Source organism: Phyllostomus discolor, chromosome 12 (assembly GCF_004126475.2).
Source record: "Phyllostomus discolor isolate MPI-MPIP mPhyDis1 chromosome 12, mPhyDis1.pri.v3, whole genome shotgun sequence".
Classification (NCBI taxonomy): Eukaryota; Metazoa; Chordata; class Mammalia; order Chiroptera; family Phyllostomidae; genus Phyllostomus; species Phyllostomus discolor.
Genome location: NC_040914.2, coordinates 21101864 through 21118415, shown reverse-complemented (window position 1 = coordinate 21118415; position 16552 = coordinate 21101864). Strand labels below are relative to the sequence as shown.

The 16552-nt window shown below is 48.9% G+C and overlaps 2 protein-coding genes across 2 annotated transcripts; one reads left to right on the top strand and one right to left on the bottom strand.

Annotated features, from left to right (window-relative positions):
• Positions 1–203: 203 nt before the first annotated feature.
• On the bottom strand, positions 204–1476 carry LOC114511186 (glyceraldehyde-3-phosphate dehydrogenase-like). The gene is given in 3 exon segments (XM_028529868.2): positions 204–600; positions 602–920; positions 923–1476. Coding segments are annotated over 3 exon segments (876 nt in total). The 5' UTR covers positions 1272–1476; the 3' UTR covers positions 204–392.
• An 8047-nt stretch (positions 1477–9523) lies between these two features.
• NAPSA (napsin A aspartic peptidase) lies at positions 9524–16266 on the top strand. The gene is made up of 9 exons (XM_028530190.2): positions 9524–9651; positions 11583–11724; positions 11829–11952; positions 12094–12212; positions 12508–12707; positions 13774–13896; positions 14103–14247; positions 15654–15752; positions 15964–16266. The coding sequence occupies exons 1-9, from the start codon at positions 9551–9553 to the stop codon at positions 16147–16149; spliced, it is 1239 nt and encodes a 412-aa protein (XP_028385991.2). The 5' UTR covers positions 9524–9550; the 3' UTR covers positions 16150–16266.
• Positions 16267–16552: the final 286 nt, after the last annotated feature.

Genomic DNA, 16552 nt, shown 5'->3' with positions numbered 1-16552 from the left:
GCTGAGTGCTTCTCTGGGCTCCCGGCAAAAGATTTACTTGGCATAAATCTCCCCAGCTATAGGTCCTTTTCGCACAGGGCGGAGTTAAAGCAGGTTTGTCCCTTCTTGGTTAAGTTTTCTGATTTTGGAGATGCGCTTCTCATTGGTTGTAAATAAGTTAATTAACAAACCTAAACCCAGAATAAAAACATTTATTTTTTCTCGGTGCAGTGAACTTTATTGATGATGCATGACAAGGCAGGGCTCCCTAAGCCCCTCCCCTCTTCAGGGGGTCTAGGATGGAAACTGGAGGTCAGGAGATTCTCAGTGTGTTGGGGGACCGATTTGGGGCAAGGACTCCCCAGCGGCTGAGGGTCTCTTCCTGTCGCTGGGGCTGGTGGTCCATGGGGCTCTTACTCCTTGGAGGCCATGTAGACCACAAGGTCCACCACCCTGTTGCTGTTGCCAAATTCATTGTCATACCAGGAAATGAGCTTGACGAAGTGGTCATTGAGGGCAATGCCAGCCCCGGCATCAAAGGTGGAGGAGTGGGTGTCACTGTTAAAGTCACAGGAGACAACCTGGTCCTCGGTATAGCCCAGGATGCCCTTGAGGGGATCCTGACGCCTGCTTCACTACCTTCTTGATGTCATCATATTTGGCAGCTTTCTCCAGGCGGCAGGTCAGATCCACAGTCGACACATTGGGGGTGGGGACACGGAAGGTCATGCCAGTGAGCTTCCCGTTCAGCTCAGGGATGACCTTGCCCACAGCCTTGGCAGTGCCAGTGGAAGCAGGGATGATGTTCTGGGCAGCCCCTTGGCCATCATGCCACAGCTTGTCAGAGGGCCCATCCAGGGTCTTCTGGGTGGCGGTGATGGCATGGACTGTGGTCATGAGTCCCTCCACGATGCCAAAGTTGTCATGGATGACCTTGGCCGGGGGGCCAAGCAGTTGGTGGTGCAGGAGGCATTGCTGACAATCTTCATGGAGTTGTCATACTTGTCCTGGTTCACACCCATCACAAACATGGGGGCATCCACAGAAGGGGCAGAGATGATGACCCTCTTGGCTCCACCCTTCAAGTGAGCCCCAGCCTTAGCCATGGTGGTGAAGACACCAGTGGACTCCACAACATACTCAGCACCAGCATCACCCCATTTGATGTTGGCGGGATCTCGCTCCTGGAAGATGGAGATGGACTTTCCATTGATGACAAGCTTCCCATTCTCAGCCTTGACTGTGCCTTTGAACTTGCCATGAGTAAAATCATATTGGAACATGTAGACCATGTAGTTGAGGTCAATGAAAGGGTCATTGATGGGGACAAGGTCCACTTTGCCAGGGTAAAAGGCAGCCCTGGTAACCAGGCGCCCAATGCAGCCAAATCTGTTCACTCCGATCTTCACCGTTGTGTCTCAGGGTTGAGGCTTCTGGCACTGAGCAGGAAAACGCAGCTGTCTGTTAAACAGGAGGAGCAGAGAGCCAAAACATTTCTAAAGTAACTTGGTAACAGAAAGGGTTAAAGAAAATAGCGCGGCCTTCCCCTACCCAAAAAAAAAAAAAAAAAAAAAATATATATATATATATATCTATATATATCTAATAGCTTAGAGAAAAAAAACAATATTTGAACAGGAAAAAGATGGAAGTTAATAATCAAATCTATTGGGTAGGCAAAAAAGTTCATTTTTTTTCCTGTGAGGTACCTATAGTAGCTCTTAGTTGTATTCAACTTCATTTGATACAATTTTGTTCAATTGTATTATGACAGCTGTCATATCAACATGCATTTAAAAAAAGACATCAAAATTGGTGAATTTTTGTGTAGCAGAAAATATGCAACATTTTTTGGCATATTATGCTTTATTATTTCAAGAAAGGTAAAAACACAACTGAAGCACCAAAAAGATTTGTGCAGTGTGTGGAGAAGGTGCTGTGACCGGTCAAACGTGTCAAAAGTGTTTTGTGAAGTTTTGTGCGGAGGTTTCGATGCTCCATGGTCGGGGAGACCAGTGAAGATGATGGAGATCAAATGGAGACATTAATTGAGAATGATCAATGTTATACCATGTGGAGATAGCCAACATACTCAAAGTATCCAAGCCAATAAAGTTATCAGTGAAAATGAAAACATGTCTGTTACTTTACAGAAAAAAAAAAAAACACAGACTTTTTGGATAAACCAATATATTGCGCAAATGCATGCATTTTTCAAAAATGGGAATGATGATCTGTGATTTTTGTAGCTTGTTTAGACCATTATGACATGGTCTCCACCCCCCCCTTTTTTTTTCTTGTAGTGGCCTCAGAGGACCACCTGACGTAGACTGTGGCTGAGCTAATTTAACCTGAGAAATCCAGGACTGGGACAAAGCCCTGATTTTGAATTTTATGCATCCAGTAATCACTGAGAAAGAATGCACTGACTAGCTTTGAAAAAAAAAAAAAAGAGAGAAGTGCTCCAATACATCTTGAAAGATGTAGGTTAGAATACATTCCAATTTCAAGTTAATAACTATTCTAAATTTATTGACTTTGGCACCAAGCATTGTGCTAGGAGTTTCCTGGTTGCTCCTCAGAACAACTGCATGTGAAAAGTGTGCCGCTGGCCAGAGAGATGACTGGCAGTGGGACGAACTGCATCTGGGGTCTGAGCACTTGGGTCGGGGTCTCAGTTCTGCCCCTAACCACAAACTAACCAAAATAAAGGATAAATGGTACTGGATTCCTGTTTGTTTGTTTGTTTGTTTGTTTTCCTGATGGACAAGGGAGAAAATGTTTATAGGTACTCAAAAGGTAAGTTTTGGTTATGACTGGTTATTCCCATTTTGCACACAGGAACAGAAAGCTCGGGGAGGTGAACCAGAGGTCCACAACGCTGGTTCCGTTGTGACATGGCCCTGGAGCTGTGGGATCGCTCATCTGAGGATGTTGCCATTTAAAATAGTGGCTGAGGTGGGCACTGGGGGATGGCTGAACAGGTGTCTCTGCTGCTTTATCGATGTGTAATGTTGAGACAAGTACTTTTTTAAAAAAGATTTTATTTATTTATTTTTAGAGAGAGGGGAAGGGAGGCAGAAAGGAGAGAAATATCAATGTGTTGTTGCCTCTTGCATCCCCTCTGCTGGGGACCTGGCCCAAAACCCAGGCATGTGCCCTGACTGGGAATTGAACCAGCAACCCTTTGGTTCACAGCCTGGTGCTCAGTCCACTGAGCCACACCACCCAGGGCATCCGTGTTTAACCTTTTGAGGATTGCCAGACTGCATGAACCATTTTATATCCCCACCAGCAGTACATGAGGATTTCAACTTCTCTACATCCTTACCAACACTTGTTATTACCTGTCTGGTTATTATCTATGGTTATTAGCATGGCCATGCTAGCAGGTGTGAGGTGATACTTCATTGTGGTTTTAATTTGCACATCTCTGATAGCCAATTCTATCTGTTTTCTATCACAAATAATTTGTAACACATAATTCTGCTTTTACTATTCTGAATAGTCCCGGGGTAATACAGCTTAACCATGCCCTCCACAACAAAATATAATTTTACTTTACCAACTGCAATACAAAGGAGAAATAAATGGAGTTTGTGATAAAGTGATAGGCACTTTAACATAAGTACATGAGAGAGAAAATATGATTGTCAGATTTTACTTTAAAATCTGGAATGACTGTGACTTTGAAAGCCACAGTGCAGTGTGACACCAGGGTGTTGTATCATCAACTAACATGCCTCAGGCAGCATTGTGGTAGGTGTGCGATTTTTCCAGAATCGTGGCCAAGTCTTAGTTATGTTATCAATAATGCTAGATATGAATCATTTTGGCATGTTTAAAAAGCAACAAGGAGGCCAGGGTGGCCATCGCTGAGTGAAGGGGGGAGGAGGGGAGGTGATGAGATCCTTGAGGAATGGAGATTCCATCGCGAGGCCCTCTGGGTCAGACTTGTCCAAAACTGGCTGAGCATTCACTCACACACACACACACACACACACACACACACACACACACACACACACAAACTGTCCTTTGCCCTTGGTGACTACACTTCCCAGACTCCCTTGCAGCTAAGTGAGACCACGAGACTGGTTCTGGCCAATGGAATAAGGAGCTACAGTAATAGGCAGCTTGGAGGAAAGCAAGGCGTCTGGACCGACTCTGAGGTTTGCGGAGCCTCACAACCCCACCGAGTACTGGAGGGCTGTCTCACCGCCCCCCCCCCCCTCCACGCATCTTAGTTCTCCCCTCATAAAATGTGAACAATAAACCCCCTCTTAATTAAAATGGTGGGTTGAAAAAAATCTAGTATCCTGGCTGGTGTGGCTCAGTGGGCTGAGCGCCAGCCCACTAGATTCTCCGTCAGGGTACATGCGGGTTTGGTTCCTCATCCAGGTGTATACTGAGGCAACTGACCAATATTTCTCTCCATCTCTTTCTCCCTCCTATCCTTTGTCTCTAAAAAAATTAATAAAATATTTAAAAGAGAGAAAGAAAAATACTTGTTGGATGGCAGGAAATTACTTTGAATTAAGAGATTGGTTCTTTGTTACGAGAAAGCTCATCAAACATCATTGCGAATATAAAAATGGTATGTGTGGAGTCAAGCAATATACTAATTTTTAAAATATTTGCAAAGAATTTATGTTGAAATTTACATGAAAACCAAATGTAACTGTATTATCAAGATTATTACCATGTAAAATAAGCTATCAGAAAACATTTTCCCTGTACTCGTAGGAAACAACCACAAGTCTTCACATTTCTAGCTGTTAGGAATATGGTTCATAAAGTTTGAATAAGTCAGAAACTAGGACTCAAAAGAAAAAAGGAAAAAGATAAGGGATGGGGCGGTGCTGGAAGAGCGAATCTTGGCTGGAAAATAGGCCCACAGCACCCTCATGTGGCCATTTAGGAATTTGCAGGCTGGGACTGGAGGATGCAGAATCCGAGTGGGTGGATCCTGAAAGGTCTAGATGGGGGTATTTGGCCCTGGCCAGATAGTTCAGTTGATTAGACCGTCGGCGTGATACGCAAAAACTGCAGGTTTGATCTCGGGTCAGAACACATACAAGAAGCAGCCAATGCATACATAAATATGTGGAACACACCTGGCTGGTGTAGTTCAGTGGATTGAATGCCAGCTAGATTCCCAGTCAGGACACATGCCTGGGAGGTGGGCCAGGTCCCCAGTAGGGGGCGCGCGATAGGCAACCACACATTGATGTTTCTCTCCCTTTCTTCCTCCCTTCCTCTATCTCTAAAAATAAATAAACAAATTTTAATGTAGATGTTTTTAAATAAATACATAAATAAATATGTAGAACACATAAATAAACATATATCAATGTCTCTCTTTCAAATCAATGAATTTTTAAAAAGCCGGAATATTACAAATATTGAGACAGAGCAGGGGAAGACGTGGTGAAAGTTATGCTAGGGAAACTGTGTGTCTGCTGTGTCGGGGAAATCCCCCATCGGTGCTCAAAGTGGGCTGTTAAAAGTGTTTGTCAAGCATTTACTAGATGCCAGGTGCCGTCCGAGGGCCTGGGGACGGGGCAAATGAAACTGCACGAGAACTCTGCCTTTGTGGCAGTTAGATTCTAGTGGGAAACCGGCACTAAAGGTAGGCAGTAAATTGCCAGTACAGACACTCTCACTGATTCTAACTTGCACATGGCTTACAACTGATGCCAATGTAGAGTCAAGGAAATGTTAGGAAGCCTTGAGTCTATGAAAAAAAATAGATTTAAAAACAACAAAGACAAAAACAGACCAGGGTAACCCTGGCTAGTGTGGCTCAGTGCTTTGGGCATCGTTTCCAAAATCAAAAGGTCACCGGTTCAATTCCAGTCAGGGCACAGGCCTGGGTTGTGGGCCAGGTCCCCAGGTGGGGGGCGTGGAAGGAGCAACGGATGAAGGTTTCTCTCCCTCTCTTTCTCCCTTCCTTTTCCTCTCTCTAAAAAATAAATACATAAATAAAATCTTTTAAAAAGTACATCAGGGTAAAGGAGACTGGAATTATTTGGGGTGGGGGGCACTTAGGCAGAGCACCTGTGTGGAGGACCGAGGCAGGAGTGTGTCTGGCATGTCTGAGGAGCAGCGGGGACACCAGCAGGGCCAGGTTGGAGTGAACCAGGCCGAGAGGGAAGACGTGACATGGGAGAGGGAGTGGGGCCAAATCATGTAAGGCCTTTCAGTTCTTTCGTCTTAATTCAGATTTTATGTACTTACTGATTTTAGAGAGCGAGAAGAAGGGATTGAGGGGGTGGGGAGGGGGAGAGAGGGAAGGAGAGAGAAAGAGACTTGTCATCCCACTTATTTACATATTCATTGGTTGGTTCTTGGATGTGCCCTGACTGGGGGTGGAACCCACAAACTTGGCCACAACAACACTCTAACCTACTGAACTACCCAGCCAGGTCAGGCCTTTCAGTTCTACAGTGCCCTTGGTTCCACTTGTCCTTTGGTCATCCTTTGATCCTGCACATTTTTTTTTTTTCTGTTTCTTTCACCTCTTCTCTCGTCCTCTCTTCCTTCTTCAGAAGCTTGGACTGTATGATAATCCTGTCCTTGCGCACATGGTGTTAACTCCCTCGCTCTTTCTCCCTCCATTTTACCTGCTGGGAAAAAGCCCAACCCTGGTGAAAATGAGCGCTCCGCCTTCTCGGTTCCTGCTCTCATCTAGCTGGGCTTGTGAGGGGACACACTTCAGACTCGGGGCTGCGAAACCCAGCTGGACATTCGGAACCAATCCACAGTTTTTATTCTCTCTGAAATAATTTTCTAAAATAATTTTATTTATTTATTTATGTTTAGAGAGAGGGGAAGGGAGAGAGAAAGAGAGGGAGAAAAACATCAATGTGCGAGAAATACATCAATCAGCTGCCTCTCGAATGTTCCTGGGACTGAACCACAGCCCAGGCGTGTGCCCTGACCTGGGAACAGAACCGGGATCTCTCGATTTGTGGGACAACACCCAAACAACTGAGCCACACTGATTAGGACTCTTAAGAATCATTTTTTTATATGTGAAATCTGATGAACAAACTCAACTAGCAAGCAAAACAGAGACAGACTCATAGATGGAGAGAAGGATGACAGCTAGTGGGGGGAGCTCAGAAGGGGGTGGAGGGGCTGAGCAAAAAGGAAAAAGGACTCATGGACACGGACAACAGTGTGGTGATTGCTGGGGGGTGGGAGGTCTAAGGGGACTAAATAGCAATGAAAAAATACAATGAAGATTGAACTTCAAAAAAGAAAACGCTGCCCTGGCTGGCGTAGCTCAGTGGATTGAGCGCGGGCTGCGAGCCAGGCATTGCGGGTTCAATTCCCAGTCAGGGCACATGCCTCAGTTGATAAATAAAATCTAAAAAAAAAAGAAAACACTGAAAAAATAAAAATAATACATTTTTTTAAATAATCTTTTTTTTCCACTTTCTGTCTAAACCTCTAGCACCCCTTCCCCTTTTTGCTCTCACTTCTTTTGCTGAAAAAAAGAGAAGCCGTCAGAAGGACACTTGTCTGTGCTTACCCCAGGGACACTCTCGGGCCCTGTGCAGAGGGGCCCACACGGCCGCCCCTCCCACGGCCATGCTCTGCGGAGCCGTGAGAGGCCACGCCTCCACTCAGGCTCTGACTCCCTTCTCCTCTCCCCACTCAAAACTTTCCACCTCCAGTATTTCCTCACTCTCTTGCACCATTGTTTGTACAGCCCTTGGGCCTCTGCTCCTTGAGGATTCTCCTGAATGCCCAGCCCTCCTCATGGTGCTGCTGAGGAAGCTTCCCGAAACTGGGGGATCTTAGGCCCAACCCTCTGCCTGGGACTCCCCCACCCCTGCCTTGGATCTCCATCCTTGAATATCTTTTTTTTTGATGTAGCAAGGGACTTTCTTGCTACATCATCTTGAACAAAAACCCACATTCAAGAGTTGGGCCCCAGTCATATCGAAAGCTGCAGGCTTAGCGACACCTTCAGATGACGACAATCTCAGGACATCTGTCTGCAACCCCGTGGCCAAGCTGCTTTCAAATTTCTAACTCAGAGAGCTCACGGAAGATAATAAATGATTATTTCTGTCTTACAGTCCTCAGATTTGGGGTGATTTGTTATGTAGCACTAGCTGACTAGTACATCCTTCCAAGTCTGCTGTTCTCTAGGCCTTTCCAATTCATGTAAATGGGAATAGCACTTAGAGTTGTAATAATGTAAGCACTTGATTGTTCTTCTGGCAGTCATCTCTATATTTATTTAAAACAATTTTTTCCTATGGTAAAACTTACCTAAAGTAAAATGTGAAATCTTAAATGTATAGCTTGATGAAATCTTTAAAAAGATTTTATTTATTCATTTATCTTTAGAGAGAAAGGAAGGGAGAGAGAAAAAGATCAATGTGTGGTTGCCTCTGGTGCGCCCCCTACTGGGGACCTGCTCTGCAACCCAGGCATGTGCCCTGACTGGGAATCAAACCAGCGACCCTTTGGTTCACAAGCTGGTGCTCAGTCCACTGAATTATACTGACCAGGGCCAATGTCTTGTCTTAAATAAAAGTGCCTGCTGATACTGACATGTAAATCTAAGCTGGAAAACCAAAAAAAGATTGAATAGATTTTCTCACAAATGCTTTTGGCCTCTTGATCAGTGGGCCTGTTGGAAAATGCAGATTCTTGGGCTGGATCTCAGGCCTTTGAAATCAGTCTCTGAGGTAATGTCCAATAATCTGCATTTTAACCAGGTTTTCTGATACTCCTTAATTTTTGAGAAGTTTCCTCAGGGGAAAAAAAGAGGGGCAGGCCTAGAAACAGAGTCACCATGAATGATTTTTATACTTTATTTTTCATTTTTATTTACTGATTTTACAGAAAGGAGAGGGAGAGAGGGAAAGAGAGATACTGATTTGCTGTTCTACTTACTTATGCATTCATCCATTGCTTTTTGTATGTGTCCAAACAAGGCATTGAACTTGCAGCCTCGGCACATGGAGAGGATGCTCTATAACTAACTGGGCTACCCGGCCATAGCTGTTACTTTTCAACAGTGGAGGGGCTGGGGCCTATGGGCGATTTGTATTTGTGTTTCAGTATTTTCCCAATAAAACACAGAGTCGGGGGCCTGACACGTTCCAAGTGCGGTTTAACACGGGAAGGAGGGCGTCTAGTCTGGCCCTCTCTCCTTCCCCCCAGCCCTTGCACCGACACACCGACCATCCATCCCTTCGCTTGCTCAAGAAACCCTTGTGGTTAATGAGTCTAAGAAAAAGGAAGTGGAAGTTATACGTAAAAGCGATACCAGCTAGAAGATGGGGCTTGGGGGGCAGGAGACCCCCGCCATCACCACCACGGAGGTTGAGAGTGAAGCGCGACAGTGACACGGGGCGATACTTCTGCAACCCTCCAAAAATACTCCCCGTATCCTCTCAAAAATACCACCCGCTCCCCTCCCCCCCTCCGTCACCCACCAAGGGAGTTCAGGTCGCGGTCATCTTTGAAACTTCGAGGTAGGTGGTGAACAGGGCGGAGCCTTGGGGCAGGGGTGGGGGTGGGGGATAGAAAAGCGAGCTGCCGGATGCCTGGGCCCACACCCGGGTGCCCAGAGATGTCTCTGCCACCGTTGCTACTGCTGCTGCCGCTGCTGACCTCGAAGCCCGCCGGGGCCACGCTGATCCGGTACTGGGGACCCCCCACCCCCCTAACCTGGGACCCACTCTCCCCTTCTTGTCCTTCAAGTCTGGGGCTCCCAGCTCATGGACCCTCCGCCCTGGCGCCCCAGGGCCCATGGCTGCTATCTCTTGGCTTCAGGGACCCCAAACTGGGTTCTCAGCCCTGAGGGCTCCCCCCTGCTCTGTCCTAAGACCCCTGCCCTTTTAGTACAAGATCCTTCAGCCCAGACACCCTTGGTTTGCAGACCAGTCCCCCTCCTCTCCATTTATGATTGGGAGGACCCTGCAGGTCCTCGCCTGAGCCCTGAGGATCTGGTACTGGGGTCTCCAGAATGTGACACACCTCCCCGCACCAACAGATCTCAGAGACCCAGGTCTGTGATATATGAACTGAGACTCCCAGATCTGCAGCTTCCACACTGTTTAGGTCTCAGTTAAGTCCAGTGTAGGGGACGGGCCCCAACGACCCTCCCCTCATCTGGCCAGTGCCTCCCCCAATCTCTCCCTTCCTCTCCTCTCCCGCTGGGCCAAAACTCTAGGTGGGGGGGGGGGGGGGGGGAGGGGCACAGCCTTCCGGGAAACGTTGTCCCCACTTCACATTCCTGAGCCTCTCAAAAACTGAGTGGTGAGGGGAGAGGGCAACGTCGTGAGTGGGAGTTAGGGCACCAAGGAGTGACGACAGACAGGTAAAAAATACCACTGCACATGAGGTCTGCTGACCTGCCTGTGTTACCTAAAATACCGCGGCCATTATTTCCCAAGTCTGGGACCAGCGTTGTCCTGGGACTAACAGCAATGCAATGCAGGACCCGGGAACTCCTTAGCAATGCAAATTTGCCCTGGCTGCTGTGGCTCGGTGGCTTGAGCCTAGACCTACTAAAGGTCACGGGTTCGATTCCCAGTCAGGGCACTTGTCTGGGTTGTGGGGCAGGTCCCCAGTAGGGGGCACGTGAGAGGCAACCACACATCGCTGTTTCTCTCCCCCTTTCTCCCTCCCTTCCCCTCTGTATATAAATAAATAACTGAATAAATCTAGACATGCCAATCTGGATAAAAGCAGTCACTGCCTCTGTGGAAACGGGGAAACTGTCTCCCGACACTGGTTTGTCTTATTTATTTGTAGTACCTCTTTGTGTATAAGATATGAACTCTTTGACATACAGCTTGTAATTATTTCCCCTAGATCTTTTTGTCCATTATTCACAGTGTTCTGTGTTGAGGGGAGGGAGCCCAGAGGTTTACAATCCTAGAGTCACAGTCAGCAATATTCCCAACATTCTCGATCACGCTTAGGAAAGCTGTCCTCTTCCCAGAGCTACGGAAACATTTTACTTCCTGCCAAAGCTCCGACAGTTTTACATTTCACACTAAGTCTTCGGTATATCCTGTATGTTAGTGTAAAGAGTGAAATTGGGTTTTGGTGATTACATTTCTTCCCCCAATGATGGGGAAACTAGTCTCCAACTTCATGAACTACAGCTTTTTGCAAAGGCTAGTTTTATGTTAGGGTCTTCAGGAAAGTCTGTGAGCTCCCATTCCCTGGGATATTTGGATGGTCTCTTCCGGAACGGGTTCGGGAAGGTCTGTCTCCGTGGGTTTGCTCTTGTGGAGTCTGGGGGAACTCTGTCACAGTGGCCTGGTAAGTGTTTGAGGGGGTTACCTGGAAGGTCGTTATTTCAGGTTTCTGGGAATGACTGGTGCTGTATGTAGGGCCACGAGGATGTTTGCTGGGTTGTTATGCTCTATTTGGGAAAGACTGTGGTAGAGGGTGTATTACAGGGGTGTCAAACGCATTGTCACGGGGGCCACATCAGCCTCGAGGTTGCCTTCCAAGGGCCGAATGTAATTTTAGGACTGTTTAAATGTAACTGCTCTTTAACTGTTAAGGAGTTGAAATACCTTCTAGAAGAAGATAACTTCAGATTCCCCTCTACACAGGATCCCTCTACGCCGAGTCTACACGGGAAGCGGGCCCCTGAACCCACTGAGGGGATGGGGAAACGCACAAGAGCCCCTCCGGTTGGGGGGCCCATCCCCTGGGGGCAATTCCACCTTTGTGTCTCTCTCCAATTTCCTGAACGTGAGTCACAGCCCCCACAGCCCCCACAGCCCCCGCCCTCCTGCCCTCAGGTTAAGTTCTTCCTGCACCATCTCTCTTTTTTTTTTTTTTCTTTTTGCTCGCAGGCCCAGTATTATGGGACAATTGGGCTGGGGACGCCCCCACAAAACTTCTCTGTGGTCTTTGACACTGGCTCCTCCAATCTCTGGGTCCCCTCCAAGAGATGCTACTTCTTCAGTCTGCCCTGCTGTGAGCTCTCGTGGGGGACAGTGATGCTGCGTGGGATTGAAGGGAGAAGGGCGGGGCTAGGCTTCAGCTTCCCAAGGGATTCTGAGGTGCCTGAGGGACACTCTGCTCCCCCAGTGACAGCCCCTTGACCTTCTGACCTAGGGTTCCACAATCGCTTCAACGCCAATGCCTCCAGCTCCTTCAAGCCCAATGGAACTAAATTCGCCATTCAGTACGGAACTGGGCGGCTCAGCGGCATCCTGAGTGAAGACAAGCTGACTGTGAGTGACCTCTGACCCCGGGAAGGCTAACCTCTGGGAGAACCCCAATGTCTAAAATGATCTGCCTTATTAGGAAGGGGCTTGAGGAGGCTGAGCATCCTGGGCCAGTGGGCAGGGCTTCCCAAGCATGGAGGCAGGCGGGTTTCTGGGGTAAAGGGGCTGGCGTCCCTGAGTGGAGAGGTGACACTTTTTATGCAGCTGGAGTTGTTTCCAGATGTCCTTGGCTGGGGACCGCTCAGGGATATGTAGGAAATGTCCCTCCGGAAGTAACAGACTCCGTCTGACTCTTTCCTAGATTGGGGGAACCATGGGTGCATCCGTGATGTTTGGGGAGGCTTTGTGGGAGCCCAGCCTGGTCTTCACCTTTGCCCTCCCCGATGGTATACTGGGCCTTGGCTTCCCCATTCTGGCTGTGGATGGAGTTCAGCCCCCACTGGATTCCCTGGTAGACCAAGGCGCACTGGATAAGCCGGTCTTCTCCTTCTACCTCAACAGGTAATGGGGGAGGGTCTACCTTCCTGTGAGCCCTAACCCCAAGGAGGAAGCTCTGCCAGCCTTCAGGAAGTTCCACCTTCCATTCAGGAAGTCACTGAGCTCCACTTCTCTATTTGGGAAGCCATCCCCAGCACGGGAAGTTCACCCACCCAATACAAGAAACACCTGAACCCTGTTTCTAAGTCCCACTCACTAAGCAATACCCTCAGATATGCCCAAGAAGCTTACCATCAGCTTAAAAACTCTGTGTTTCCAACTGAAATCAGGGCATTCCATGCTCTACCCAATCAAAGAGTCGTTAAGAATCCCTCTTCACCATAAAGCCCGAATTCCATCTGAGAAAACACAGCAGAAGTCAGGACTTGCCCGTTTTAATCCAAGATCCACTCACCTTTTAGGAAGCTCAGCTTTACGCTCAGAAACTGCCCGCTTCCCCCAAAGAGTCTCCACCCTGCCTCCTGAAGGCCCACCCCCCACAGGTAGAAAATCCTGTGCCCTTTCTGACTCCCAGCCTCCTCGGGAAGTCCCACCCACTTTCTAGTAGGTCCTGCTCCCCGGCATCTGCAGGAAGTCCCGCCCCCTGCTCCCACCATTCTCAGCGGATCCAGAAAGCCTACAGCCTCTGAATTCTAACACATGCAATTCAAAGTCCCCCCGCCCACTAGGAAGCCACCCCACTCCCGTGCAACCACACCTTCAGGAGTCAGAAACCCCAATGCTCACCTCGATTTCCCCTCAAAAGGAACATTTGAGGTCTTGCTCCCCAGTCTATTCATCCATTTGGCTCAACTGAGCTCTTTTAAAATCTATTCCCCAAAGTCCTACCTTCCACAGCCAAATGAGGAAGTCCCACACCCACTCAAGGAAGCCTCCAGGACCGTAAGACCCTGATCTCCACCAAGAAAAGCTGCATTTCTTTGCACTTCTTGCCTCGATTCCAGTCCCAACCCCTAGGCCCTGCCTCCATCTCACTACCCCATCTGGAACCCAGAAACCGACCCTTGTCCACTCCTGGGGCTGGCAGGGCCAACTCTGGTGACACACTGACAGCAGTCTGTCTCTGCAGGGACCCTGCAGTGGTTGATGGAGGAGAGCTGGTTCTGGGGGGCTCAGACCCAGCCCACTACATCCCACCCCTCACCTACGTGCCAGTCACAGTCCCTGCCTATTGGCAGATCCACATGGAGCGGTGAGGGATCTGGCCTCCTAGGTCTGCAGCAGTGGGTTGGAAAATTATCACCAGTGTCCTGGCAGGAAGGACACTGGAGGCCTGGACCCCTGGGTCTGAGGGAGGAGGGGCTGGGGGCCTGGACCCTTGAGTCCAAGGGAGGAGAGGTGAGGGGACCGGGACCCCTAGGACACTGGCTCTAATGACGGCTCCCTTCGAAACCACAGTGTGAAGGTGGGAACAGGGCTGACTCTTTGTGCCCAGGGGTGTGCTGCCATTCTGGACACAGGCACATCTCTCATCACGGGACCCTGGGAGGAGATCCGGGCTCTGCATAAAGCCATCGGGGGATTTGCCCTGTTGAGGGGGGAGGTGAGGACTCAGCATCTGGTGGTGGGAGGCCAGGGAAGCTGATGGGGTTTAATGGCAGAACCTGGGTAGGGTGCTGGGGCCGGAGGGTGGGAATCAGGTAGCTAGGCGGTATTCCAGGGCAGAAGGTACTGGACCTTGTGAGTGGCTGGGGGAAGTGGGAGGAAGCAAGGACACCTCCCAAGTGTCTACACTGAGTGACTCAGTGGACGTGAGGAGATGATGACACAGGGTCCTTCCAGGTCTGAATATCTGTGACTCCATCACTGTGTTCTTTGGTGCCTCTAAGACAGTGGAGTAAACTCAGTTCCTGAGGTTCTAACTGAAATGCCCAAGACGTATGTAGGCCTTTCACGAGCCAAAGGAACTAGGGAGATCAGAGTGGTCATGGCCGTGGGTCAACCCGGTTGGGATCCAGCTCGGCCATTTCCTGGCTGACTATCCTGGACAAGTCCTTTAACATTCCTGGGCCTGTTTCCTAACCCCTGATACAGGGTTGCGATACTCACCTCTTAGGTGTGTTGTGAGGGTTGCATCCCTTAATTCATTTAAGGTGCCCACAACAATGCTCTGATGCCTCTCTGTTGCTGCTGTTATCATCTTCCCTGTCCAGCGTGTTCTACAGTCTCTAATGGAACCTTGTTCTCCCCACTCCTGGCCTTCCCAACAAAGTCATAACTAGTGGTTGTTCAGGAAGAGAGACTTCTTGGGTCATTAATAATAGCCTAATACTGTATTGCCTAGGACCTTGGGAGTGGTGGGAATTGAGGTGGACCAGAGAGTACACACCCCATCAATCTAAAAAGGTAGCTCTCAGCTCTCTGGCTCCAGCCAAATATGTGAGGAAAGCCAGATCTGGTTTGTTGGAGAAACCTGAAAACGTTATTTGAAAGCCCCTGGTTTGTAAATAATAATAGCACTTACTATGTGTCAGCCCTTTTCCCAAGCTAGTTCATTTCGTTCTCACACAATATCCCTATGAGGTATTTTCATCTACCTTTATAGATAGGAAACTGAGGCAGAGAGGTTAAGTAACTTGTATAAGGTTGCACAGCAGCAGACCCACAGGATACAAAGTATACCGCCATGGCATACAGTTGGTAACGGATTTTAAAAACATTTTAGACACCATGTAAGACAAATTCAATACATCTGGGGGCCCCCAAACGAGCCACCAATTTTTTATCGACAATTAGAGGAAAAAGTTTGATTCAATGGGAGCCAAAGGGAAGTGCTGACAATTACACAGGGTGAAAGGCCAGATGTGAAGGCTAGAGAAGGCAGCAGGGCCCGACACACGAGGTTCTAAACCGCGAGCTGTCCAGCAAGGTGGGGCACTGGGGAGCCGCGGAAAGCATTTGAGCAGAGCGGGAATCCCTCATCTCTGCTCGTTCCTCTTTCTTCCTCAGCACTTGATCCAGTGCTCGAAAATCTCAACGCTCCCTCCAATCTCCTTTAACCTTGGGGGGGTCTGGTTTAACCTCACGGCCCAGGACTACGTCCTCCAGGTAGGTAGCTTTCACTAAGACCTCAGAGTGACGCGGTAAGTGGGGGCATGAGAGGGTGGAGATGTGAGTGAGAACTCAGACTCACATGGACAAAACAGGCCACAGAAATAATTATGGTGCCTGGGGTAGTGGGCAGGGCGAAGCTTTGGCTCCAGGGAAGAAGCGAGCTCGGTGGGCGTGATACCCAGTGGCCCGGCTTGTCATCTTGCAGATTACTCTGGGTGGCGTCCGTGTCTGCTTGTCTGGCTTCGGCGCTCTGGACGTGCCTCCGCCTGAAGGGCCCTTCTGGATCCTCGGCGATGTCTTCTTGCGAAGCTATGTGGCGGTCTTCGACCGCGGGAACGGGAAAGAAGGTGCCCGAGTAGGGCTGGCGCGCGCTCGTCCTCCGGGTTCCTGACAGCGAAGGGGTGGGTTCGCGCAGGCGCAGTTCTGTTTGAAACCCTGGTTAGACGCATGCGCACTGGGTGATAGCCAAGACCCAGCTACTCAGTAAAAATTCGCTGTTTCCATTGAACCTACTTGGATATTTTTTTATTTTTACGTGGGTAATTTTTGGAGAGAAAAAACTAGTGTCCGGATCTCTCTAATTAAGGATGATGGTGTCGCTCTTTCAGGGCTCACACAGGTGTGGGTGTCCCATACTACGAATCCCATAAAGCCCTACGCCTACACTGCCTCTCGTCAAAGGCACTCGGCCCGCGGAGCATCATGGCCGTCGTAGTCCAGGCCGTGTTCGCGGCCTGCCGGGGGCGGGCGCAGACACAACAAGGTGGGAGGCGATAGGTCCCGACGGCAGCGAC